The sequence below is a fragment of the Notolepis coatsorum genome (assembly GCF_963971535.1).
Source record: "Notolepis coatsorum genome assembly, chromosome: 2".
NCBI classification, from domain to species: domain Eukaryota; kingdom Metazoa; phylum Chordata; class Actinopteri; order Aulopiformes; family Paralepididae; genus Notolepis; species Notolepis coatsorum.
Window position 1 is genome coordinate 80,718,529 of NC_140166.1, and position 27,923 is coordinate 80,746,451.

At 42.0% G+C, this 27,923-nt stretch overlaps 1 protein-coding gene across 2 annotated transcripts; it reads left to right on the forward strand.

The window, feature by feature from the left end:
- Window positions 1-991: 991 nt before the first annotated feature.
- LOC311223116 (cleavage and polyadenylation specificity factor subunit 7-like) lies at window positions 992-27,878 on the forward strand. Of its 2 annotated transcripts, none has more exons than XM_084307864.1 (9): window positions 992-1,110; window positions 2,287-2,469; window positions 2,586-2,689; window positions 16,911-17,056; window positions 17,183-17,693; window positions 18,565-18,686; window positions 21,302-21,446; window positions 22,519-22,973; window positions 26,747-27,878. In XM_084307864.1, the coding sequence occupies exons 1-8, from the start codon at window positions 1,108-1,110 to the stop codon at window positions 22,967-22,969; spliced, it is 1,665 nt and encodes a 554-aa protein (XP_084163990.1). In that variant the 5' UTR covers window positions 992-1,107; the 3' UTR covers window positions 22,970-22,973; window positions 26,747-27,878. The 2 variants fall into 2 exon arrangements, with proteins under 2 accessions (XP_084163990.1, XP_084163989.1); XM_084307863.1 differs by lacking the exon at window positions 992-1,110 and adding an exon at window positions 1,297-1,832.
- Window positions 27,879-27,923: the final 45 nt, after the last annotated feature.

A 27,923-nucleotide genomic window follows, 5' to 3' on the forward strand; every position in this document is an offset into this window, starting at 1 on the left:
TCAGTAATCCGCGAACAGGAACAAGTTGCAGTCACAAGCTGACGACATGTCATTTGCATAAATTAGGAACAGTAGCGGTCCTAGTATGCTTCCTTGTGGAACACCACAGCTCACTGGGAGGGGGGGATAGGGTACCGTTTACCTCCACCATCTGTTCTCTCCCCTCCAGGTAGGATTGCATCCAGCTCACTGATAGACTATCAAAACCAATTGCTTTTAGCTTGTCAATCAGAATGGAGTGATTGACAGTGTCGAAGGCCTTTTGTAGGTCCAGCATGACCATGCCGCAGTATTTGCCCGTGTCCACCTCTTGTTTGATGTGGTCGTTCAAATAGAGAAGGCATGTGTCAGTGGAGTGGGATGTTTTGAAGCCAGATTGGAATTCGAAGATTAGATTGACTTTCGAGATGGAGGTAAGAATAGAAACAGGGCGGTAGTTGCATTTGCTGCCCTTTTTGTGCAGGGGGGTTACTCTCGCAATTTTGAAGTCTTTGGGTATGTGTCCCTGTTTTATGGAGGTTTATTATGTGTGTGATGACTGGGGTGATGGCGGCTGCTGAGTCTCTGAGGAATTTGGAGGGGATATTGTCCAGTGGCCTTGTTAGGTTGGAGGGCGCTCAGTTTTTTGAGTACCTCAGCTGTTGTTACCATTTCTAGTTTAAAATCGTCTTTGCGGACCCCTAGGTTATTGTAGTAGGCTTTAGGCTATGATGTGTTCTACCCCAAAATGCCCTGAGTGGGAGGGTAGTTTATTTACCAGTGTTGTGACTATGAAGAATATGGATATTGATATTGATCATCAATTTGTACTTCGGTATTTTAGATCATTCTAAAAAATAATAATAATAATCTGCAGAATATTATCAACGGTGTAGCAGGTTGAATTGCTGATTGATCTATAATAATTGCTCAATCAAATTATGATTCATGTTGTGTAGACAATACATCCTGTCGTGTCGTGACGTCAGTCGTCGCCGGTGTCACGTTAATAGTCGCCTCTGAGCTGCTGTCGGTCCGCGGGAAGCTAATGCTGCTTGACTGCAACTGCAATCGACTACTCTCGTCTATTTTCGAGGCGAGCGGCATCACTCAGCTCAAACAAGACTAATGGTAAGTAACGTTATAATAGCAATTTACGCCTGAATTCATTAACTAACGATCGCCTTGTATAATTTATATTTATTATTATCTAAACATAGAGGAAACGTTAGTCCGTGACTGTAAGGGGCTAGGGAACCTATGGCCTCGGGAGTCATGTTTCTAATCGGTAACTATAACACCGCGACCACCAACAGATATTCTTTGGTGGAAAAAAATGTATATTTTGCTTTGCTTTTAATAAGAACTTTATGTTATATAGACGTATGTTTTATCCCTGTCCGTTATACAATAGAACGTTAAGAAGCTAATATTTCTAAATGTACTCCCGTCGTGGCTTTTCTCGTCCTACTATTCCGTCCACGACATCATTTCGCACGGAAGGGTAACGGCGCTACGTTAGCTAAACTAGCTAGTTCCCGTTAGCTAGCAACAAAGCCTGCCAATAATAATAAACTCATCATCACAACTAGTAGCGTTAGCTGTGGATATTGACAGACAGTGCACCCTGTTTTCATTATTATCTTTTAATGGTACATCAACGTTGCCGTGAATGTGACTGAACAGCGTTATCGGGAACAAATAGAGGAGTGTGGCTGTAGTAGTCGTCCAGGTTAACTCACAGTAGTAGGATGGCTGCTGCTGCTGCAGGACGTGCAGCCGACGGTAGTGATGCTCCATCTCGGCATCATCTCATAGATCTCTACAGTGACCTCAATCAAAACAACGGCAAGGTTCGTTAGACTGGGGTTCAAACGTGTTTTTGGTTAGATTGGAGGGTGTTGAAACAGGCACACCAGGAACAGTAGCAGGGGGGGCGGGCATAAAAACAATACTTTAAAAAGTTGTGAAGACTGGCTTTAAATTCATATGGGAAAGTTGTGATTATCCTTATTCTGTGATGGATAGCCTGTAGCCCCTTTCGTGACTGCGATGCAAGCCAGGGGCATATTCGAGCCCCTGGCTTGCATGATCGCAGTCACGAAAGGGGCTAGATAGCCTGTATAACAAATGAGAGAACTTCATAATGAAAATTGTATGCTAGCCTAGTTAACTCTGTCATCCATGCTTAAATCAGCCGCACACACACTTGTTTCACTAAAGTTCAAGCACCTGTTCACGAAGGAATGATTATTTATCATAGTGTGATATTGAAGACCATGTTGTCAACTATTTTCTTTCTTGTAGGATGTGGATTTTGACAAGACAGCTGAGGCAAGTGATCTTTATGATGCTGTACTCACTGGCTTGGTCAATCGGGACAAATTTCCTCCCAAGAAGGTAGTCGCCCCTGTCATTAAGAAGATGCCAGTTAAGGAAGTCTACAACCCGGATCTAGAACTTCCTTTGTATATTGGAAATTTTCCCTGGGTGAGATACACACACACACGTACCTTCATTGTGCACTCCTCTTTATGTGTATCTGTTGTTTATTCTCTCCATAATTTTCTCATCTTTGTTTTTTTGTCTCTTGTCCCTTCCCCTAGTGGACTTCTGATGCAGACATCATTACCATGGCCCTAACTCTGGGAGTGAGGGACATTAAAGAGATCAAATTTATTGAGAACAAAGCCAATGGCCAGTCAAGAGGGTGAGAGTTGTCTACACCTTAAAGGACCATACAGTCTCATTTAGACTTTGCACCATTACCAGAGATGGTCCCTGTCTTTAACACATGTTGTGTTCATAGGTGTATAAAGTGTATGTTGTGGTGGACCTCAGCCTACCTTTCACACTGCCATTGATGTTGAAAAGAGGGGGAAATATACTCCATGGAACTTGAAAATCACTAAGCATAGGTAACTTACCCTCATGTAAACAACTTCATGTTTACCTTGGCTAATGTTACTGTAGTGTATTATGCTACTGCAAAACAGTTAACTTCGCAATGTAACAGCGAGCACTCGGGAGATAATAACAGCACACCCAAGTCAATGCGGAAACTTGACGTGCAGGGCTTGTAGTAGTGTTGGCGAAGGTTGAACAACTCCGTGGTTTTCAGAAGGCCGAGTTACTAGCTTAGCAATTCCCTCTTTAACATCACTGGCAACATCACTGGCAATGTGAAGGCATTTAGTAAGGTCATTTGAAAAAATTAGATGGGTATGGTGCTTTTTAAAAGCCCTAATTCTAGATGTGTTTATTTTATTTATGGTTACATAAAGTTAAAGAATAGAATATATAGGACACGATAATGTACTTATTAACACATAATAGTATTATGACTGAATCCAACAATACCACGTAAAATTTTTGCCTATAGGTGTGCATTGTATTATTGTCTTTTTGTTCTTTTAATTAAACTTTTTGCTCCGACGTTACAAACCCTAGACCTGAAAAGATTGGCTACCCAAACAACTTTAAAAACGCCGTGCTGACGTGCAGGGACGTACAGGAAGAGGAAGTACACCTCACACTGACCTCCAGTGTTTATGCAACAATGCAAATTTAAACAAACCTACAAAGTACATTTCAGGTGAACACAAAAATGCACTTCCCGTGTTGGTATCAATCAATAGCTCTTGTAATCCATTGCTGTAGCAAAGCTATCATTTAGTTTACAAAAGCGTCCCAGCTTTTGTTGGCTCATATTTGCTCAAACTGGCAACATAATAATAATAATACATTTTATTTGGAGGCGCCTTTCAAAACACCCAAGGTCACCTTACAGGGCATAAAAACAGAACAGTCAAGATTAAAACAATGATCTTGGCAAAAGTGTCAGTGGAGTTAAAAACAAGAAACAATGTAAACGTATGAAATATAAAACAGTGGCACACAGGGTGCAGTTATAGTGAGTATGCCCAGTAAGCAAGCCAGTTAAAAGACAAGGTTAAGAAAAGAATAAGAAACAACAAGAAGTATAAAAAACAGTGAAGTTAAAATAACAGACAAACCAACAGCAGGGGGTATTGGGCAGTGATGGAGGTTATAGTGAATATGCGAGTTTGAACAGATGGGTTTTCAATTGTGATCTGAATGATGAGAGTGAGTCTGACTGTCGGATGTGTGGGGGCAGGGAGTTCCAGAGTCTGGGAGCCGAGCAGCTGAACGCTCGGGTACCCATGGTACTGAGGCGTGAGCTGGGGATGGATAAGAGTCCAGGGCCCTCATTTATCAATGGTGCGTACGCAGTTACGCACAGATATGTGCGTAACCCGTGCGTACGATAATTTCTAAGCAACGTGTGGGACTTATCAATTTGAACGTGTGCTTGACTTTGTGCGTATTATCTACGCTCAGCTCAGACCGTGCGTACCTGGCGCCCAGTGGTAGAATATGGAGACTGCAGACGGACGGCATATGCTTTCATCAGTTTCATGCATTAGTTTCAACGCGGAAATAAGCTTTCGTTCATTAGTTTGACTGACGTGTTCTGTATGACTGACTCCCGTAATTCATTATAGTTAATTGTAAAATAGCGACAGTAGTGTAATTATGGTCAAAACCCTATAAATAGCATTTCGCTGCTGTCGGGACAACCTCATAACTCCATTTTTTAAATATATTTTTTTAAATATAAATCAATTCCGTAGATCATCCTCCATATGTGTGTGGGTTTTACAAAGTTTAAACAATGGGAAAGCATTAAACCGATCATCTGTCTAAACCTCCTAACTCTATTCACCCTCAAATCTGTGTTAGTTTTTTTCATCTGCTGAAAAGTTGGGTTTTTGGAGTTATGAGGTTTTGTCCCGACAGCAGCGATTTGGAATAATAGGTATTTCTTTCTGAATGAATGCAGCATGGTTTATATATAGCGTTATCGGAATATACGGGGTGTACTGACTGCGCTCCGCCTCCGTGTAACTCAACTCGTTATTATTTTGCGCATAGATTGCAGAAATACGGGAACGTTTTGATTATATTTAAAAGGCTTTGCCATTGTTGAACGAAATAAGTGGAATTTCGAAGCTGTAAGCAGAATACAAGTCATATGAACACCCACAATATAGTGTCCTTCCCCCTTCCTACTGTATAAGAAAGAATTAAAAACGCATTGCAACGAGAACAGAGGTTATTTGTTGAGTTTGTGTATTTCAAAACCCTTGCAATAAATGTGTCTTAAATGAATGAAAAGCATACATGCTCTGGATATACAGGTAGCATATATCGTGTGGGTGATATGACTTGTATTCTGCTTACATAACTTCGAAATTCCACTTATTTCATTTTACAATGTCAAAGCCTTTTATATATAAATCAAAACGTTCCCGTATTTCTGCAATCTATACACAAAATAATAACGAGTTGAGTTCTACTGTTGCATAATGTAGGCTATGGCTGCTATTATATGTAATTCATATAGGCTACCTAATACTGACAACAAAATAGATTGTATGCCTCTACAAATCATGTTATACTCGGTAGCCAATCGAACGAAACTAATAAAGGCATTCATATTCCAGCATGGTTATAATGACACACCAACGCCAAACAGTGGTTAACGTTCTTTATTAGTATTTTGAGCTGTCCAGGCAGAATTGCAGCAATGGTCTTAGGGAGTCATTGATATCTGACATCACCGCGTACAAGTCCGCCAGCCTGTCGCGTATTTATCCCATAACACACGTTGTGTCTTCTTGGTTCGACAGCTCGTTGAATTAGTTGCTTAGACCTCCGTGAACAATCTCGCTCTGTGAAGTTTCTCAGAGTTTGCTCGGGTTAGTCTATTATTTCACATCCCATGGGGGTGTTTCATGACCATATATGGATAATCGTGCACGAGCATTGACAGTAGAACATGGTATTTATCAACACGGAGTGTGCGTAGGACCTGTTTACGCACGTGTGATAAATCCAGATTTTTCTGTACGTACACACATTCTAAATTCTGTGCTTGGGAGCCAGCCGTGTTTTCCTTTTTACCCCCTTGAATGCCACCATCCACTCCCAATGTTAATTTAATATCGCCTAATCTATGTTTTAAATTATGGCTATGTGTCTAATCTGCCCGTCGCTTATCAAAGACTCATTTTCCAGTCAACATTGTCAAGGCAGATTGTTTTTTTATCGCTTCATTTCCGTTTGATAGCATTTTGAAAATCACTCGTTTTCGCGGAAAAAACAACCATATGATGATAATCGTCTTTTACTGGAATATTCCAGAACGTTGTCATTTGTCGGCCTATTTATGAATCGTTTTCAAATAAACGCTAGATGATCGATAGTATATTTGTGCGCACGCACGCTCGTGCCGCGCGCTGATGATCGCTGCTCTTATTTCCTGATGGCTTTTACAGTCAAAACAGCTATATCACATATAGGGTAAACACTTATATATCCGTGAAAACGAGTCTGATTATCCTAAGACTGATAACATAGATTCCTTACCTGAGGTCAGATGGTATCCAAATGGTTTATTCCAATTTCCGATCACCATTCGAAAAAATCGATAATTGTATTGATCCACCGTGTGTACAGTAGAACACATATTCGCCGTGGCAGCAAAGCTCCAGAATGAACTCTGGTAGACCCCGGTTACATCAGTGAGAAGTAAAATGTGGAGTCAGAAATCCGTTCTCCCATTCACTTTCATTGAGTCCAATCCAAAAGGGTGATCAAGTCAAGTCAAGAGTTTTAATTGTCACGGCATACAAGTATACAATGAAATGCGGGTGGTCTTGCCCGCAACGATGTGCAATACAGTGTTACAACATATAATAGGATCCAATAAAAAACAACATTGTGCAATAAACAGGTAACGGGTAACATGGTGTGACATCTCGGTATCTGTACATAGTTATTTACAGAGCATATAGGACATGCTAGGTAGCGTTGGTAGTGCAATACACTGTTCCTGTTATTCTAATTTAAAGTGGCCTTTCCTTTTGGCCATAAGTGTGCGGCATGAGTGTGTGCCCGCTCATGTTAAAGTGTTAAGTGGCTGCTAGTGTGTGAGCGTGCACAGCGTGCGTGTCGTGTGTGTGTTCTTGTGTGTGGATAGTTCAGTGTTCTGTGGCACTCAATGTTCATTGTTCAGGGCTCTGATGGCCTGGGGGAAGAAGCTGAGCCTAAGCCGCTCTGTCCTAGTAGCTGGGGTTCGCAGGCGTCTGCCTGACCTCAGCAGCTGGAACAGGCTGTTATTGGGGTGGTGAGGGTCTTGATTTACCATCTGGGAGACGATAGGGGGGCGCTTTTTTTTTTACATCTGAGCGCCGGCGGTGCCTGGATCTCCAACGGTAGGCTCGCTTGATGCAATATGATTTCAGAACGCTAATAAAAAAAAAGAGAATACTCGTGACGTGGCATTCAACGGTCGGGGGGTAAACTCGAGAAAAGCCGTGAGTGGCATACAAAGTGTTAAGAACGAAAATAGAACACTTTCTAAGAATTGTTGATAAATGAGGGCCCAGTAGAGGATGAGTGGAGGGTGCGGGAGGGTGTGTAATCTTGGAGGAGGTCAGTGATGTAGGTGGGGCCTCGGCTGAAGCCTCGGCTTCAGCCTACACCTTTTCGGTCATTTTTTATTTTTATTTTAATATTCTACTACTATGCTTTGTAAAAGAAGACTGAAATAAAAAAAAATAAAAAAAATCATTCATATATGTGCCCAGGTATGGACTTCAGGGTCATGTTGAGGTATCTTCATTTTTTTTTTTTTTACATATTATGAAAGTACAGATTCATACCTTCAAAATAAGCCATCACTTGAACATTTTGGTGGGATACTTTGCAAGCTACTTCCTATGATTCATGGTGATTATCACAAAACGTATTCAGAGATAATAGCCTTCAAGAGACGAGCAGGCTATTCAGTGACAATAGTGAAACAACTACAACACTACCCAGAAGTCATTGTAATCCATGGCCCCCCTCTCTCTAGGGCAATTAACACCTGGCAGCTTTCCAGTCTGAGGCTCTTTGTTATTAAAATGAGTCTGGTGACTGGTAGTGGTACACCTTCTGTAGTGTGGTAGTGAAAGGGTTAACCTTCTGTAGTGTGGTAGTGAAAGGGACCCTGATAATAAACAAGAGACAAAATCAAGTTTCAAGATTTTATTAGCATTTAAAATAACACGAGATAAAAATAGACATGCTAAAGTCAATGTTCAATGTTCTGATGGCCTCTCCAGAAGCATTTAGATGTAAATACATGTAGTGTGGTAGTGAAAGACACAACAACTAGGTTAACCTTCTGTAGTCTGGTAGTGAAAGGTTAACCTTCTGTAGTGTGGTAGTGAAAGGGTTAACCTTCTGTAGTGTGGTAGTGAAAGGTTAACCTTCTGTAGTGTGGTAGTGAAAGGTTAACCTTCTGTAGTGTGGTAGTGAAAGGGTTAACCTTCTGTAGTGTGGTAGTGAAAGGGACCCTGATAATAAACAAGAGACAAAATCAAGTTTCAAGATTTTATTAGCATTTAAAATAACACGAGATAAAAATAGACATGCTAAAGTCAATGTTCAATGTTCTGATGGCCTCTCCAGATGATCACCGTGGTCTTTTTGAACCGCCGCTGGATATTTTGGCTGGTGGTGCCGGGCATGTTACGTCCTGGGCTTCCTCATCACAGAACTCTCTGATCTTGTGGAACAGATAGTGTTGTCTTGCAGAGTCCAGTCCCGGTGGTGGCAGCACAGGAAGTCCATCTATAGGCGGCAGGACACGGACGTCACGGAGCAGCTGGAATCTGGTTTCAGCGCCATCAATAGACATCTTTGCCACAACCACACCAGGTTCCTTGGAATCAAAGCTGCAATAATAAAGTGAAACGTTAGTACAGGGCACATAACAATATCAATGCATTTGTATCATTTACCAATGACATTCTTTGCACTAAAGTGTGAATAATTAATTACAGTAAATACACAACACACAGTGACCACACCCACCTAAAGTGCTGGTACTGCTTGATCTGTGGCAGTGGCTTGAAGTAAGGCCCCAGATGTTCCTGCCAGTTGTAGGACTGCACGATTACAGTGCCATCTTCCTTTCCCACTAGCTGTGGTATGTTGATTCCAGCCACTGAGCTGTCCCTTACGACTGCTGCAATCTCATCAAGAGTGTTCACCTTGGTCTTTCTGAAACGCTGCTTGAGAAGCCCAAAGAAACTGTCCGGGGAAAACTTTGTGTGGCCTACAATCAGCAGGTGGAGATTGACACGATGGTGAAGACCATGTAGCGCTCGCCACGCTAAGTACCACAACATGTACTTGTTCTTGTTTTGGCCACTGCAGTTGTCACAGTGAAGGTCAACATCTGTCTCCCCAAGACCATGGTCTTTGAAGAAGTGGTGCAGGTAGCTTATGACGGCGTTGCTACCTTTGCTGGACTCCATCCCCTCATCCACCAAATAGTTGACTTGCCGTGGAATCGCCTCACAGCAAACACCGAATATGCTGCACTTGCGTGGAGCCAAGAAGTACATGGGCCCTGGTTGAAGGGGGTCTGATGGGTAGTGCACCTGCAATAAATGAATAAGGATTTTAGAAAGAAAAAAAAGGGAGCAATGCAGTAGTTATAACAATTATAACATGATGTTGTGAAAGAGGGCTTGGTATGTAGTCACCTTTTGAGCGTAGTCGAAACTGTAATGCATTGTCAAGGGCTTGCTTGCCGGTGGCACATGACCACCCAGAGAAAGACCATCACCGATCTCCTTGGCGGCTTTAAGCATGCCCTTGTAGGCAGCCCGCTCTGAGGTTACATGCGCCAGATGTTGTTCCTGCTGCTTGCAATGCTTGTTGTTGTGTGGTGATCGCTTTTTTGTGCGAAGACACATGCCATTTTCTGACATGTGTTTGCTTATTGCAATCAAGCGATCCTTACCTATTCTTGGGAGAGAAGAGGGGGGGGGGGGGGAGACAGAGAGAGAGATAGTTAGATCATCATCATCACAAGTACCGGTACCTGTCTGTACCACACCCAGTCTACATGATTGTGGAGACAGAGACAGAGAAGTTAGATCATCATCATCATCAATCATCATCATCACAAGTACCGGTACCTGTCTGTACCACACCCAGTCTACATGATTGTGGAGACAGAGAGAGATAGTTAGATCATCATCATCAATCATCATCATCATCACAAGTACCGGTACCTGTCTGTACCACACCCAGTCTACATGATTGTGGAGACAGAGAGAGATAGTTAGATCATCATCATCAATCATCATCATCATCACAAGTACCGGTACCTGTCAAGTACCGGTACTTTATACTATACTATGCTACTATACTCTACTATAATGTACTATAATTAGTTTTAATAAAATGGGGGACCCTGATAATAAACAAGACTAATCAAGTTTCAAGATTTTATTATCATTTAAAAAAAAATAGGCGTGATGTACTATATTAGTTTTAAATAGACAATAATAATAACTTACCCGTGGATGAAGAGGAAAGCTTCACGGCAGATTTGTATCGCCCCGAAGAAATAGTTTGTGTAAGCACGTTGTCTTTTTTTGGAAAACGATTTATTTCCGATAGTCCATTCTGACTTTCGACCAAAAGCCTGGAGCTGCGCCATAATAATCAAGTCTTTATGATCCTCTTCGAGAGCCGCTATCTCAAAACGCCTTGTGTAAACTTCATCACGGTCCAATTTTGTGATACATGACCGCCGATTAAGAATGTCATTTTCTTTATCAACCTGGACGCATTTACAAGTAAATCGCAAAAGTCTTTCCATTTGGCGTTCGTGGTTCTCGTCAGATTCAACTTCCACAACGCACATTACGTGTTCTACCTTGTCTCCAAATCCGTTAGGTGTGTTGTCACCATCATCAGATTCTGGCTCTGCCTCGTCTTCAAATCCGTTAGTTTTGTCACCATCACCACCATCACCATCATTTTCTGGCTCTGCCTCGTCTTCAATAGTGTTGTCACCATCATCATCATCTGCCTCTAACTCGTCACAACTGTCTTCTTCTTCTGAACCAGAATCTGAGTTTCTTTTTGGATTTTTCTTCTGCGGAAAGAAATCCGTGATGAATGTTCCTAAAGCGCGTTCGTCTTCAACACAGTGTGCTCCGAAGTGAGCAAACCGGTTTAATGCCTCGGCAAGTGCCCTCGCTGTGGGTTGCTGACTGGGTTCCATGGTGACTGGCAAACATGCACTGCCCTGCTCTCTGTTTAATACTCACCGATCAATGGCATCAACTTAATGACGTCACCGCCTGACCAATAAGCATTTAGATGTAAATACATGTAGTGTGGTAGTGAAAGACACAACAACTAGGTTAACCTTCTGTAGTGTGGTAGTGAAAGGTTAACCTTCTGTAGTGTGGTAGTGACGGATAAAAAAACGGATAAATAGTTTTTTTCACCATATTTCTAATATTTATTTTGGCTAAATACCAATTATAAATATCTCGACGAATTACCTCTGAATATGAATCAAAAAAAAATATTAAAGATTCGCTCACTAGTTCTACCAGAAACGGAGTTGAGGCGAAGCATTACTAAGCTTCTGTAGTGTGGCAGTGAAAGGGTTAACGCGCCCTCATCGCGCCGCAGTGCAGTTTACATCAGGGCCCCCACAATAATGAAAAAGCCGATGAAAAAGCCATTTTTTATCACTCCGTTTCCGTATTAAATTAATTTACTTTTAGCCATTAGGTTGGAAAAAATGCACCCTACCGAAATTCGTTCGCTCATAAAATTCGAACTGTGTTTTAATGGTTTTTAATTAAGTTAAAACACACGTTTTATAAAGGCCGTAAAGGCCTCTTTTTTTTAATCTTTTTTTTAGACACTGCGTTACGTTGCTTATAAATCATCTGAACTTATAACATTAAGATAGTGTATTAATAGTGTGTTATTCTAAAGCTAATGACGTCTGTGTGTTAACACCTATTAAGTACAGTACTTAACCCCTGTGGACAGGCCCCACAGCCCGCGCGTGTAGTTTTTTCTCCTCACTTGGAAGAAAATTTGTGGAACTATTATAACAATAATTACCTCATTTACAAGTTGTATTTAAGTTTGCAACTAAGGGCAAATAAGGGAACACATCAATGACAATTCAAATATGTAAAAAAAATCAAGATATCGATTTTTAGGATTTTCTAAACAGCAAGACATTTTCTTCATTTCAGAGCACCTCCCCCTTTGCGGATCAAATCGGGTTTGGTCACGGCGAGTCACATATAGTCTGGTAAGAAATATTAATAAGAGAATTCACTTTGTAAAAATCCACTTTCATAACTCCATCTGTAATTTAAAACGCTAATTTCTGCTATCATCATCTTCCTCTGAATTTTCATCATGCGTTACCATTAGGGATGTCCGATATTATCGGCTGATATCGGCATTAAAATGTGATATCGGAAAATATCGGTATCTGTTTTCAAAAAATAAATACATTTTTTTTTATTTTTTTTTTAACTTTTCTATAGCCTTTATTTACCCAGGCAAGCAAGTAAGAACAAATTCTGATTTTATTTATTGTCAAAAGTATGCATAATGTTGTGTTAATTCCACAACAAGAGATATGTAATGTTAATTACCTGAAATTATTCCATTTTTTGGGGGGGGGAAACCCTGCATATATCGGTATCGGTTGATATCGGTATCGGAAATTAAGAGTTGGACTATATCGGTATCGGTAAAAAAGCCAATATCGAGCATCCCTAGTTACCATGGAAACGGCCATCTACTTCTCCGCAGCAGCTTCATCAGATGAAAGTAGAACATGAGAAGAAGAGCAGAGAGGTGAACCTTTCTACAGACGGTGCTATTAAAGTGGATTTTAAGTGTACAGGGAAACTGTACGGCATTATCTGAGCCACAGATCTGCGCTCTCGCAGGCTGGGACGCTGGTGCGGCTAGATTAATTGGGCTTTTAAAGGAGAAGGGCACCCATTGTAAGAATTGACATGTTATTCCCGTGCCCCAGGTCAGTTTGGTCAGTATTTGTGAGCACGCACGCAAGTTAGAAATCGGAGAGAGAACCTGTTGCGGCTACATAGGCTGTCAAAAAAAGCCGCAAGGGGCTAAACAGAGGAGTATAAACACTGTGATGCGCATCATGTAATAATTCCATTCCACGTCCAGAATATGCTTTAAAACGTTGAATTATTTCACTTTCACCGGCACTTTGGCGACCTCTAGTGGCTCGGGTGTGCATATTTTTTAATACGATATATATATATCGAATTAAAGCCCCATTTGTTGCCTGTCGATAGCCCAGGTGACAAAATCCGTTCAGCGGTTCTCGAGTTACATGCCGATATTTGAGGCTTGCGCAAAGTACACGGTATTGTGCAAATACTACTCCCGACTCTTGGGGCTCTAGTTCCGTCAATCATTTGGCGATCTCGAAAATTATTGGACAGGGTTGTAGCCAATGATTGTGGCTTTCCAAAGATACCCCAATGGGGATGTACAAATCAGGGATTTAGGTGAAAAACTCACGAGCGAAAACAGGAAGAGAAAAACCGCAGAAGTCTATGAGAAAACTGAGCTTTTGTAGGGCTTCAGGCTATGGATCTCGGGAGTTTTTTAAGCCATACGAATTTCTGGGGAAATACTACTTCTGGACTACTAACTACTACAGAAAAACTTGAGTAACAAGTTTTTCTACAACTCAAGTTCAGACCTATGTTACTCTATTTCATTAGCACTAAAAGTGATCTTTCTTTATTGTATCATAAACTTCAGAATGTTATCTTTCAAAAGAGACCAGGCTTATGCATGTGCTATAAGTATAAAATATAGTATTCTGGTTTGCAAAAAAGGTATGCAGTCCTCAAAAACGAAAACATTTGCGATCAATAGAAAATATACGCTCCCTGAGCTCACCCCCTCTTTCCGTAAAATGTCAACACAAGTGAAAAGGTGAATGAAATCCCATATGAACACTACTATTGCCGCCAAACCCCAGTGAACACGCCCACCACCTAAAGTGACAGTACAACTAACGGTACAACACCATAAACTATAGAGAATACTGAAACGTACATATATGGCTCCTACAGAACCCTTATAATATCTGGGGGCTGCTCCGTAGACCATGAGTGGAGCACGAGCCCCCTTAATGTTGCTCCATTATTCCACCCGCCGTTCTGTATAAAAGGTACCAACACAGAATTGAAGGGCAGAGGTAGTCACATTGCTGGGATGGGATCGCCCCGTGTGTCTGTGTAAACGGGACTGCCGGGATGGGGGTTACAGGTTTTAATGTAGCTTGTAGAGAATATTAACCATATCATAAACTATTTTCATAAGTGGAGGGCTGCCCATGCCACTATCCAACGCCCCTCCAACCCAGGGGAATATTGCTCCATCCAGCCATTCATTGCATGAAAGTTGGGATGGAACATAGGCTGACCACATGCTATTATTATTATATTTATATTATATTATTATTATTATTATTATTATTATTATTATTATTATTATTATTATTATTATTATAATAGCTGTTTTGTGTGGTTTAAAATAATGCAACATAAGAAGCCAAAAGCAACTTTTTACCTTAACAAGTTTTGTTAAAAAGCACAGAGCAGTGACTGACCGGCAGCTCATACCCCGGCCTCAAGACTAAACTCGCACCCCGGCCTTGAGATTAAACTCATACCCCGGCCTTGAGACTAAACTCATACCCCGGCCTTGAGACTAAACTCATACCCCGGCCTTGAGACTAAACTCATACCCCGGCCTCAAGACTAAACTCGCACCCCGGCCTTGAGACTAAACTCATACCCCGGCCTTGAGACTAAACTCATACCCCGGCCTTGAGACTAAACTCATACCCCGGCCTCAAGACTAAACTCGCACCCCGGCCTTGAGACTAAACTCGTACCTCGGCCTTGAGACTAAACTCATACCCCGGCCTTGAGACTAAACTCATACCCCGGCCTTGAGACTACACTCATACCCCGGCCTCGAGACTAAACTCATACCCCGGCCTTGAGACTAAACTAATACACAGGGGTGGCATTATGCAGGCTTTGTTGTCTAAAATCATATACAGGGGTGGCATTTGTCTAAAATCATACACAGGGGTGGCATTATGCAGGCTTTGTTGTCTAAAATCATACACAGGTGGCATTATGCAGGCTTTGTTGTCTAAAATCATACACAGGTGGCATTATGCAGGCTTTGTTGTCTAAAATCATACACGGGTGGCATTATGCAGGCTTTGTTTAAAATCATACATGGGTGGCATTATGCAGGCTTTGTTGTCTAAAATCATACACAGGGGTGGCATTATGCAGGCTTTGTTGTCTAAAATCATACACAGGGGTGGCATTATGCAGGCTTTGTTGTCTAAAATCATACACAGGGGTGGCATTATGCAGGCTTTGTTGTCTAAAATCATACACAGGGGTGGCATTATGCAGGCTTTGTTGTCTAAAATCATACACAGGGGTGGCATTATGCAGGCTTTGTTGTCTAAAATCATACACAGGGGTGGCATTATGCAGGCTTTGTTGTCTAAAATCATACACAGGGGTGGCATTATGCAGGCTTTGTTGTCTAAAATCATACACGGGTGGCATTATGCAGGCGTTGTTGTCTAAAATCATACACAGGAGTGGCATTATGCAGGCTTTGTTGTCTAAAATCATACACAGGAGTGGCATTATGCAGGCTTTGTTGTCTAAAATCATACACGGGTGGCATTATGCAGGCTTTGTTTGGTTCAGTGTAAAAAAAAAAGACAAAGCATAATGAGGGGTCTTTTACAGCAATGTTGCAGAGTCTCTGTTTAATAGAAGTACTTTATTGATCCAGAGGGAAATTCAGCACTACAGATCGCTCACAATGAACACCTAGGTAGTCAAAAAGAATATATATATATATATATATATATATATATATATATATATATATATATATATATATATATATATAAAAAATACAGTCAAGGATATACATTCTAAAATATGTATATACATTCTAAAATATACAGCCAAATATATACAGTAACAATTTTAATTTAAAACGTCCAGGAAGATTACAATTTATACTGCTCAGTGAGGCGCAGTGGGGCTACTGGGTTTGTGGGCCCATAACAGTTCTCACACCCACAGGAGTTTTAGATGCTGGCTGAGACCTGCAGGCAATACTAGAGTATAAAGATAAATTGGGTGTGATGGCTCCACCAAGTCAGGTGAGCAGCCCCCGGTTTTACAACCGGGTGACGTTACAACATGAAGGGTTCTCTCTCTCTCTCTTGATTTCTAGCTTCAGGAGAGAGCGGTGTATATTCATAGCCTCTGCTGTCTTGGGGCCCTACTAAAATAAGGTGCAGTATGCATAAGGTAGTGTTGTAATTTACTATCTAACTAACTGAAATATACATGGGCCGGACAAGTCTTCTTTTAAACAAGTCAAGAAGAAACATCACAATAAATCATGAACAAAAAAAAACACCATGAAATCCTAAATGAATGCAAGTAACACTCCCAGACATACCCCACGTGAACGAAGGTAAGGAAAAACTCACGAAAAACCCCAGTGATAGGAAAAAAGCACCACAGGCGATGTGGAGGAGAGAAACCTTAGAAGGGCCGTTCAAGGGGGGGGGATCCCCCTTCCTGGATGTTGGTGATAGTAGTGTTGCTATGGATGATCGATGGGTGGAGAATAAAACAGGCGAAATAGTTGGTATGTATGAACATGCGTGTAATAAAGCACAAATGCAATAGCAACTGGGGTACATAAGACATTTCTTTTTAAAGATTTAAATAGAATAGAGCTAAGAACAACAACGACAAAAGAAAAAGCATAGGGAAACGAGCGCTAGTGGTAAAATAGGACGGCGGCTAAATCTCCGTTTGCACACGAGTATGTGTATATTTGAAAACTCTGTGGAAAGGTGGAGCCAGCCATTCATATGTCTCTCTTTTGTTCTGCAGCTTTGCACACGTGGTGGTGACCTCCCAAGAGTCCATGAAGAGAATGTTGGACAAGATACCCCACTGTAAACTAAACGGGGAGCAGGTCGACTGTCTGATCGCCACGCGGACAAACTTCGACATGTTCGAGGCCATCGCGAATAAACGTAAGAAGACCACGTCACACACACACCAAAAGTAACATTCTCAAGTTCGACTAGCATACGTGCTATATTGTCATACTGTTGACTGCTTTTTTAATAAAACATTTAATTGCATTTGTTCCTCCACAGGTATACCGCAGCGCGTCATTTCCAATGATTCCGTGGAGGAATTTGCCTCTGGGTCAAAGATTACCACCATAGTATCTCAGGAGCCGAACTCTCCGTCTGCGCCTTATGTCCCGCGCCCACACCTCCCCGCCAGCAACCCCCCCCCTGCGACCAACCCTTACTTTAACCCTTACAACCACCCCTTACGGCCACCCCCTCTCCCAAACGTTCTGCCAAATATGAACCACATTCCCCCCCCGAGCCCCCACATGTTCCCGCCCCCCCCTCTCTTTGTTTCCAATCATCCGCACCCCAATCAGCCACGCCCCAATCATCCGCACCCCAATCATCCGCACCCCAATCAGCCACGCCCCAATCATCCGCACCCCAATCATCAGCACCCCAATCAGCCACACCCAAATCAGCCGCACCCCAATCAGCCACACCCAAATCAGCTGCCCCCCAATCTTCACATCAACCCTGCATTCTTCCCCCCAGGCTATGACGGCAGCAAAGCTTACAGCCAGCAAAGGTGAGCTCATCTACAGCACTGTTATACACTGGATACAAATCACGAAGAAGTGTGTAGATTACATTTCAAATGTATTGTCATTATACAGCACAAGTACAGTACAACGAAAGGAGGTTTGGCATCCAACCAGAGTGCAAATGTAACGGTAAAGTGCAATATACTGGGTATACAATAATGGATGGTACTACTGAGTGTAGTGCTAATCGGATGTATGTACAGAGTTGTAGTATTAATATGTACAGTGATGCAGGTATAAAGACACTATGGTCGTAGTCATACTGGCCAGCAGTGTAGCTAGTAAGAGTAGGTAAGGGATATGTACAGATAAAGATATAGTATCTACAGATATGTAAAAGGGATTACATCCAGGTATGTACAGACGGATGTGGATAGATATATATACGGTAAATATATATGGGGCGCCAGAGTGGCGCACCATGTAACTGCCCTGCAGACCTACACGGTCGACCCGGGTTCGTCTCCCGAACCCGGCGTACATTTGCCGCATGTCTTTCCCCCATATCTTCTCCCGACCTTCCTCTCTCTGCTCTCTGTCGGTCATGTCTGACCTGAAAACGCTGTAGAAATGCTAGAAAATCTACTTTAAAAAATATATAAAATAATACTATTATTTTGGCATTATTGTACATGCTATCATACAGAGTTATATGGGTAGACTATAGTATGAGGTAGGTAGTTATGATTATTATGATTCCAGTGTAGGGCAGTTGTAGACGGTGAAAGCAGTAGGTAGGTATAAATTGTAGTAAAGTGAGAACCATATTTGGGATGTTGGCAGCACTTCCATAACACCTGTGTGAACGGCGTAGGAAACGGCTACAGTGACGAGTTGATCCTCATTTCTTTGCAGAGACGGCGGCAAACCTGCACCTCCGGCGCCAAACAGAGACTTTCAGTTTGAGGAGCTGATGAACCGAAACAGAGCGGTCGCCAGCAGTGCCATCACCAAGGCCGTGTCTGGAGCAACCACTGGTGAGAGATGGGGCTGGGCGATATGGCCTAAAAATAAAATCCCTGATTTATTATTTTTTAAATCCGATTTTCGATTTTAATTGTTTTTTTCTCTTGAGAGCTAAAAAAAAACATTGTTTTTATTTGACACAAAAAAAGTATCAAACCAAGATGAATGTCCCTATTGGGATTTAAGTACAAACCTAACTTTCACCAATCTTCACTTAAATATATATATATAATATAAAAGGTTACTCTTGATCAAAAAAAGATGAATATCCCTATTGGGATTAATAGTGCAATAACTAGCCTTTTCACCAAACTTCACTTAAAACAAATAAAAGTTGCCTCTTGATCATCAAACAAGAATGAATTTCCCTATTGGGATTAATAAAGTGCAAATCGGACTTTCACCAAACATCACTTTTTGTAAAATAAAAGGTGACTCTTTTATTTTTGAAAATCGTCCTAAATCATTCATTCGAATTAATCGATAATATCGATTAATCGCCCAGCCCTAGTGAGACACCGTCCATCAGACCATGTACCATTTTGGGGAGTTCGTCGGGGGCGAGATCACCGTTGGTTAAAAAGTCTCCGACCCTAAAGAGTCCTCAGGGTCTGTCCGCCCTCGCACACACGGTATCTGGTGTTCGGCAAGCGTGCGGGCCACGCTTCCTGCACGTCGGCCTGCGGTGCGACGTAAACACCGGACCAGTAAGAATGAGACTAACTCATGGTCTGGGGGGTAGGGGGGGGTGGGGTTCAGACCAGGATGATGTGAACACTGGACCAGTATGAATGAGACTAACTCATGGGCGGGCGGGGGGGGGGGGGGGGGGGGGGGTAGAAGGGTTCAGAACAGGAGGACAGTGTTGTAGGATCACTGACGCATCGTGACACCAGTAATATAAAAACAAGATTAACTCTTGACTTGCCAGAAAGCTCCATGTCCAGCTGCAGCAGCAGAGTCCGGTATCGTTCCACACAGCCATGTCTCTGTGAGGGGGGGGGGGGCTGGGCTGGGCTATGGGAGCCCTATAAAATCACACCTAAGTAACCCAAGACACACCTAAGGACCTCTTGCTTTATATCATCAGAAATGTCGTTTCAAGTTATTGTTTTGCTAGCAGCACAGTGGGGAGCCATGTGATGATGAAACATTGTGGTCCCGAGCACAGGGCGAGGGTTGAAGATGCTCCAAACCACGGTTGCCGTTCATAGTCCTTGTTAATGAAACACGGGGAACGCAATGTCCCGTACATTGGGGTGGACTTAAAAGTTGGGTTGAATTTATTTATTTTTTATTTTTTATTGACCACTTATTTGTTCAATGACCAAAATATTGTCGGCTCAGGAATAACAAGCACAAGACCATCCCAGACCCACATTGCAAGTACATTGTTCAATATATGTGTTGTTCATATATTGTTCATGGTGATGATTTATGGAGAACGGTTTCGCTAGAAGCACCTACTTGACCTGCGTCCTACAAAACGTCCCTCACAAAATGGCCATCAAAGAGTGACCACGGTGGCAGTCCTGTGTGCCGTGGGACAGATGTCCAGTGCAGACACGATCAATAAGGGACAGGTGTCCAGTGCAGACACGATCAATAAGGGACAGGTGTCCAGTGCAGACACGATCAATAATGGACAGATGTCCAGTGCAGACACGATCAATAAGGGACAGATGTCCAGGTCAGACATGATCAATAAGCCGTTTTCTAAAAAATTTATAGCATGCAGTTTTGAGCCGGAATACCTCAACAGAGAACCAGCTTTAGTTAAGCGTTTGTGGTGGTCAATTGAATTTCCTTTTTTAGCAGCTTTGGATGAATCTTAAAGGATAACTCCACTTTTTTTTTAAATTAGCTTATTTAACATCTTCCCTGGAGTTAGACAAGAAGATGCATACCTTTTTTTTCTCTGTGCGTGCATTTTAGCTTTGGGAATAGACGCTCCGTTAGCATAGCTTAGCTTCATCACTGGAAGTGGGGGAGGACAGTAGCCTTACAGTGCCTTACAGTGTATTGCAAGGTCTGACATTGACCAAACTTGATATGCATGACCTTGGTGGGCTCTAGGTCAACTCCTGAAAAGGGGGTCAATGTCAGACTTTGCAATCAAAAGTTAGGGGGCTAATAACCCTTGCCATAATTTCAGTGCGCCCCTAACTTTTGATTGCAAGGTCTGACATTGACCCCCTTTTCAGGAGTTGACCTAGAGCCCACCAAGGTCATGCATATCAAGTTTGGTCAATGTCAGACCTTGCAATACACTGTAAGGCACTGTAAGGCTACTGTCCTCCCCCACTTCCAGTGATGAAGCTAAGCTATGCTAACGGAGCGTCTATTCCCAAAGCTAAAATGCACGCACAGAGACAAAAAAGGTATGCATCTTCTTGTCTAACTCCAGGGAAGATGTTAAATAAGCTAATTAAAAAAAAAAGTGGAGTTATCCTTTAACTTTGAAATGAAAACATAATTGCTTGTCATTAAATTCAGAACTGTGTGAATTTTAAATTATGTTTTATTTGCTGCCAAACCAAAAATTGCAATTCTTAACAAACCTCTTCCAAGATGGCTCTTGGGAGAACGTAAAAACACATTGTAATCAACTCTGTTCCTCGTGCAGGAGACCTGCGGATGGCTATGGAGACTCTCCTGACTGCCATCGCGGTCATCAAGCAGTCCAGAGTGTATGCAGACGACCGCTGCCAGAGCCTGGTCACCTCGCTGAAGGACTGCCTGGTGTCCATCCAGGGGAACTACAGCTCCAGGTAGATGGAGAAGATATTCCTTCACTCATCCCCTTGGGGAAATTCATTCGTCGTAGCAGCATGGGGGAGGGGGGGGGGGTACAGGTATGGGCAGGGTAATGTAGAAAGATATAAATATAGGCAATAAAATTGTATCTGAATTATTTAAAATTATTATTTAAAAATTATAAATGTAAACAATATAAATTACTCTGAATATGAGAAAGTAAACGGTGTAATCAAAGGTGCAGATGAGGGTCTGTGTGCCTGTTATAATAAATATCTGCAATAAAGAATTAGAATCTGAATATATATGTAACGGATGGTACCGCGAAGCGCAGTCAAGATGGACTTCAGATGTTGTGAAGTGACGGGCGAGTAGCGGTGCTCTGGGTTAAACTCACTCTCACCCTCAAAAGACACATAGACACGTTACAAAGCAGTGAATTGTGCTGTCGACCCGCGGTGCGGCAGACCACAGGTTCGAAACTCCCTCGGGGGAATCGAAGTTTAAGGTGACAATATCACAACTGTTACATATACTATGAGTAGGGCTGACCCCTATTAGTCGATTAATCGGTCGAAAGGAGCCGTAGTCGACTGCCGACCTCTTAGTCGAATACAAAAAAAATTATATTATAAAAAAGAAAATTATAATAATACCGCTAATCATTCTTTCCAAAAGAAAAGAGGCCTAGAAGCGTGGCTAACGCTAATGGCACGCATACCAGAGGCTAACTGCCTATGAAAACGGGCACAGAGGCACTGAAAGAGGATTTCACCCATCTAATGAACTCACTAGACTAGACAAATATCAAGATGTATCCATCAGTGGACCAATTGCATGCTTTTGGGCAAATTTTGGCCAATCATAGTCGACTATCCAAATCCTTAGTCGGGGACAGCCCTAACTATGAGTAAAGTAAACGGTATACACAAGGTTCCCTAACTGGCATGATATGAGTCATACGTATGAGGTCTCGTCTTTCATATTTCATCATCATATTGTTTTTATGTCCTTATATTTCACAATACATAGTGTTTTCCTGTACTGTTCCAACTGAAAAGACATCACGTGGTCATTTCTCCGCAGGACTAAGAATCATTCTCATTCTCGGGATGAAGAGAGAGACTGGGACCGAGAGCACGACAGGGAGCGGGACCGGGAGCCCGACAGGGAGCGGGACCGAGAGCACGACAGGGAGCGGGACCGGGAGCCCGACAGGGAGCGGGACCGGGAGCAGCACGACAGGGAGCGGGGCAGGGAACCCGACAGGGAGCGGGGCAGGGAGCCCGACAGGGAGCGGGGCAGAGAGCGGGGCAGGGAGCCCGACAGGGAGCGGGACAGGGGACGAGACGGGGAACGGGGCAGGGAGGATTCCCACGCCACAGGATGGGAGGGAGGAGGAGGAGCAGCAGCAGCAGCAGCAGGAGCAGCGTCGTCCCGGCGACACCGAGAGCGGTCCCCCAGCGGGGAGAGAGACAGGGAGCAGCGCGCGCGGGACCGGGACGACCGGTCCCACAGGGATTACAGATACCGCTAGACGGGTAAGCTCCTCTCCGCAATGATAAATTGCTCACTATTGCATTCCTCACCATTTAAAGCTGTTTTGTGCACCTCAGGAAGATAAGATGCTGCTTCTGCTGGAGCTACTGGGGATCCTAATAAATGTTTGTTTAATCGGTGCCATGTAGGTGGTACTCTGTGACATTATGTTTAATCGGTGCCATGTAGGTGGTACTCTGTGACATTATGTTTAATCGGTGCCATGTAGGTGGTACTCTGTGACATTATGTTTAATCGGTGCCATGTAGGTGGTACTCTGTGACATTATGTTTAATCGGTGCCATGTAGGTGGTACTCTGTGACATTATGTTTAATCGGTGCCATGTAGGTGGTACTCTGTGACATTATGTTTAATCGGTGCCATGTAGGTGGTACCCTGTGACATTATGTTTAATCGGTGCCATGTAGGTGGTACTCTGTGACATTATGTTTAATCGGTGCCATGTAGGTGGTACTCTGTGACATTATGTTTAATCGGTGCCATGTAGGTGGTACTCTGTGACATTGTTTAATCGGTGCCATGTAGGTGGTACTCTGTGACATTATGTTTAATCGGTGCCATGTAGGTGGTACTCTGTGACATTGTTTAATCGGTGCCATGTAGGTGGTACTCTGTGACATTATGTTTAATCGGTGCCATGTAGGTGGTACTCTGTGACATTATGTTTAATCGGTGCCATGTAGGTGGTACTCTGTGACATTATGTTTAATCGGTGCCATGTAGGTGGTACTCTGTGACATTGTTTAATCGGTGCCATGTAGGTGGTACTCTGTGACATTATGTTTAATCGGTGCCATGTAGGTGGTACCCTGTGACATTGTTTAATCGGTGCCATGTAGGTGGTACTCTGTGACATTATGTTTAATCAGTGCCATGTAGGTGGTAGTCGTGACATTTGTCCAATAAATCGGCATACATGTAGTTCCATAACAATGGGGCTGTAATTCTGTAGAAAATAGTTCCTACATGAAACTGCTCACAAGGTCTGTGTATTATCCTGAGTAACCAGGTTATGATTTCTGGAAAGAGACATTGTGCTTTCAGCTCCATTGTATTGGAATGACAGACACATCTCCAAAACTAAGTGAATTACACCGAAACTATCCGGATGAATAGATGGCACTCTGTGTGAGGGGGGAAATGTTGTTTTTGTCCCCTAGTCTTCTATTGTACCCTCCAGAATTTAACCTTAGCACTGAAGAACCATATACGGTAACTGTTTTGAAATATTTTGCACAGCCTTTGTAGTGTACTGTATGTGCAGTTGTACTTGGGAGTGTGTGAATGTGATATATCACAAGAAGGTACTCAACCTCTACGGTCTTTTAACTATGAATGAACACAACACTAACTTACCATCTTTAGCTAATAAAGTTTGAAAACATTGCTCCTTTCAAAACTTATAACAGTTATATATAGTTCTTCGTCTGAGGTCCTCCGCTATTACTTGGCACCCTTGGCAAAGATTATAGAAAAAGGCTATGAAACATGAGCAGGTCATGATCTATATTTTTGCAGAAGCTTTTAGTGATTTGTCTAGGTCAGGGATCAGCAACCTTTACTATCAAAAGAGCCACTTTTCCCCTGTCCCACAAAATAAAATGCTCAGGGAGCCGCACAACCTATTTACCCTTAATGGCGCCCGACCACAGAGATCTCTGTGTTTCGATTCCACCCGTTGTGGACCGAAGCACGGATATATCCGTGGCAAGTTATTGCTTTTATTCCATTTTAATAACCTATTCAAGGTCGCCGAGCGGCACTGCAGATTTACCCTACTCTTTGAATTCGCCAACGTGCAATACCGCCCAGATCCTCTTAGGGGCGCTATCGCGATAATAGTGTTCCCTGTGGCAGAAGTTGTCTTTTTTTCTTTTTGGATCTCTAATGTAGTTTTCTACTCATCTGAAGCGATAGCTATTGTCTGTTGCACAGGATACGTTTTGTTGCCGTATAACGCTTATATTCACGGCGCTATAAAATGAGAACGTATTGATGAAAAAATTATTTCTTTAATCCATTTTGAAGGGACGGTTTATGGTCTCAATTGACGATGAGAATGGACTGATAGCAATACTATAAAGTATAGATTTAGCTCTACAAACAGCCCCACGTCTGTTTACATTTGCCGGTCTTCTAGAGATTTATTAGACTCATCCCAATGGCCCCGAATGTGTTAAGATGAAGATAACAGTGTATAACGTTTTATATATCCCCAACCATACCCCACATTTAGCATAAAACACCTGACAATTGCATACCCAAAGTAATTTGCGATTTATTATACTTTATACTTATAGCACACAGTTTGTTGCATTAATGGGATTATAAAGCAACAAAAAGAAAATGTTTGACTTTTTATTGCTGTTTTTACCTGTTCTAACAGAGGAAAACCCTCAAACTCTTATGAAGAGGAGAAAAAAAATACTGGCTGTGTAGACCTATTTTAAAATAAAACACAGAAGAGGAGACAAAACACTGGTGTCTGTAGACCTACTTTGAAATAAAACCCTGAACTATGCAGCTCTATTTGAGTCCTTCCCTTATTTGTGGAAAATCTATCAAATAAAAAAGTAAATTTTTCGTTGTTCGCAAATTTCGCACCACATATCAGGCATACAGGTAAGCCTGCATCGTTAGTCGTGAAAGCAAATGAATCTGTCTACGCTGAATTAAACCCTCTATTTTCCTCAGACTTTCCTTTTTTTGGATTTATCCATGGTTAGCTTACTGGGGGGTCGGAAACTCAAGATTAGCCACTTACAGACGACAGGGAGAGGCGCGGGGTGTGACTTACTGTATATTTTAGTTGATGAAATATTTTTTCATTTCAGTGTCACAGTATGACAACGATCTAAAAAAAGAATTTAAATTTAATTTTTTTGGGGGGGGGGGGCGCAGCTGATTGGCTAAAGAGAGCCGCAGGTTGCCGACCCCTGGTCTAGGTGTATGCTGCGTATGCATGTTGAAAAGTATCTGGTTGTGGATTTTATTCCCAGTCATGTTGCAATGTCATTGGATTTTCACTAGTAGGACACATTACTATTTTACTTATAGTAAAACTCATACCAACATCCAATCAGGATTCGGTGGTTGAGCCTCTCTGGTCAGTTGGACATCTACAATCATTTTCCATCTCATACGGTTCCAGAAATCAGCCTCTATTATTATTTTCCTAGAGATTACTGTATAACGCTGTATACCAGCTACAGGCTGAATAGAAATAGACTACAACCAACTATTATTCCTTAGTCATCTTGGATTTGTGTAAATCAGGGGTCAGCAACCTTAGGCATGAGTGCCACCAATGGCACGCTAGCAAGTGTGTAAGAGAGGAACCTTTTTGGATATTTCAGTCAGAGCCAATCAGAAGGGTTAGTCTGTTTGTTTGCCGAACATTGAGTGTTAAACCATTTTGAGACCAAACATGAGAACTTTAAAGGATGAGGCAGACGAGGCTGAATGTGTCCAGGTATGGCAAGCAAGCATCTCATAAAGATGGCAGCATTCTTGTATAGCGCTCTTATATAATTATGAGAGGAAATTGTTATTAAAACTTTCTATGCACGTTGCCTATATGGATGGAATATAATTACATCCGTTGGAGATTTACATTTAGGTTTGGTGTCATAATTAAACTTATGTTGATATGACACACTGATTAACATTTTAAAATGGCACTTGGTATCAAAAAGGTTGCTGATCCCTGGTGTAAATGCTTTGTTTGTATCTCCTTTCCTTCCCCCCCCCCAGACTTTCTCCACTCATCTCTATTGAAGCAGAGCGAAGGCAGGACTTGCATTTCTGCACCAAGCTCTGTATAAACGTATGGGATTATGGACAATGGACCGATGTGACAAAAATATGAATGTTTGCAGCCCTCCCATGCACCAGAGCCTCCCAAGCACCCGTTTCCCAGCAGCCCTCCCAAGCACCTGTTTCCCAGCAGACTCCCAGCTTACCACGGCTCACCCCACAGTCAGTTTTCTTATCAGAAAACCTCGATAGTGATAGTTTTTGTGATTTTGTTACATAACAAATTGTGGTGTTAGGATTGTGGCTGGCAACTATAATTTTCAATACCTGCATGCACAGGAGAAGTTAATTCTTTTTATATGTATACATGTTAAGACTGTAGTTTTCCCCTGTACCTTTTTTGTTTTTGTATAAAATTAGGGTAGGATTAAAAGGAAAAAAAGAAAAAAATATGCAAATGTGAAAGTAACTTTGTGTGATATTTTGAAGCTCTAATTGTATTTCCTTACCAAAGGCTGTAGCTGAACATTTCAGTAAATTGTGTTTCTACCACAAATCTTTAAGGATAAGTAGGACATCAGTACCTTTCTTTTTTAAATGTATATACACAAGTTGAGTAATTTTGTCTATGTAAAGACTTGATGTGTAAAATGGTAGAGGTTAATGTCCCTTGACCATACATCCCGATCCCGCTTCAATTTCTATATGTACAGACTGATGTCACCGCTCCATATCCAACCTTTTGTTTCAACCATTATAGGATTTGTTGAGCAACAACTTTTACCCAAGTAAACGTTGTACTACTCACTACATTTATCTGAATCCATCAGTTACTAGTTACTTTGAAGAAAAATATTTTGCATAGAAAACATGGCAAACTGATTATGTACGTTCAAATTTGAAGCCTGCCGACTTGAAGACATAATCAGAGCCAGCCAGCATAACCACATTATATCCTTTGAGGTCAATGGTTCAAACACTCGCACTGGAATACAAAATATGTAGAATATACTTATGTACATTTTCTTATGAGGGCTTTGACTTTATCAGAATACTATTTTATCTTTTTTTTTTCTTTTTACAAGTAAACAAACTACGTCTTTGTCTGCCACAACTGCGTTTGGATTTGATGTGCAATTCTGTGACTAGAGTGCAACTTATCATGAGAGCTTGT

What these genes read in the sequence shown, in the direction of transcription:
- LOC311223116 (XM_084307863.1), top strand. Translation starts at nt 1,731, where the DNA reads ATGGCTGCTGCTGCTGCAGGACGTGCAGCCGACGGTAGTGATGCTCCA. An exon ending in GCCAATGGCCAGTCAAGAGG is followed by an intron (nt 2,690 to 16,910) that starts GTGAGAGTTGTC and finishes TTTGTTCTGCAG; the next exon opens with CTTTGCACACGTGGTGGTGA. An exon ending in CGTGTCTGGAGCAACCACTG is followed by an intron (nt 18,687 to 21,301) that starts GTGAGAGATGGG and finishes TTCCTCGTGCAG; the next exon opens with GAGACCTGCGGATGGCTATG.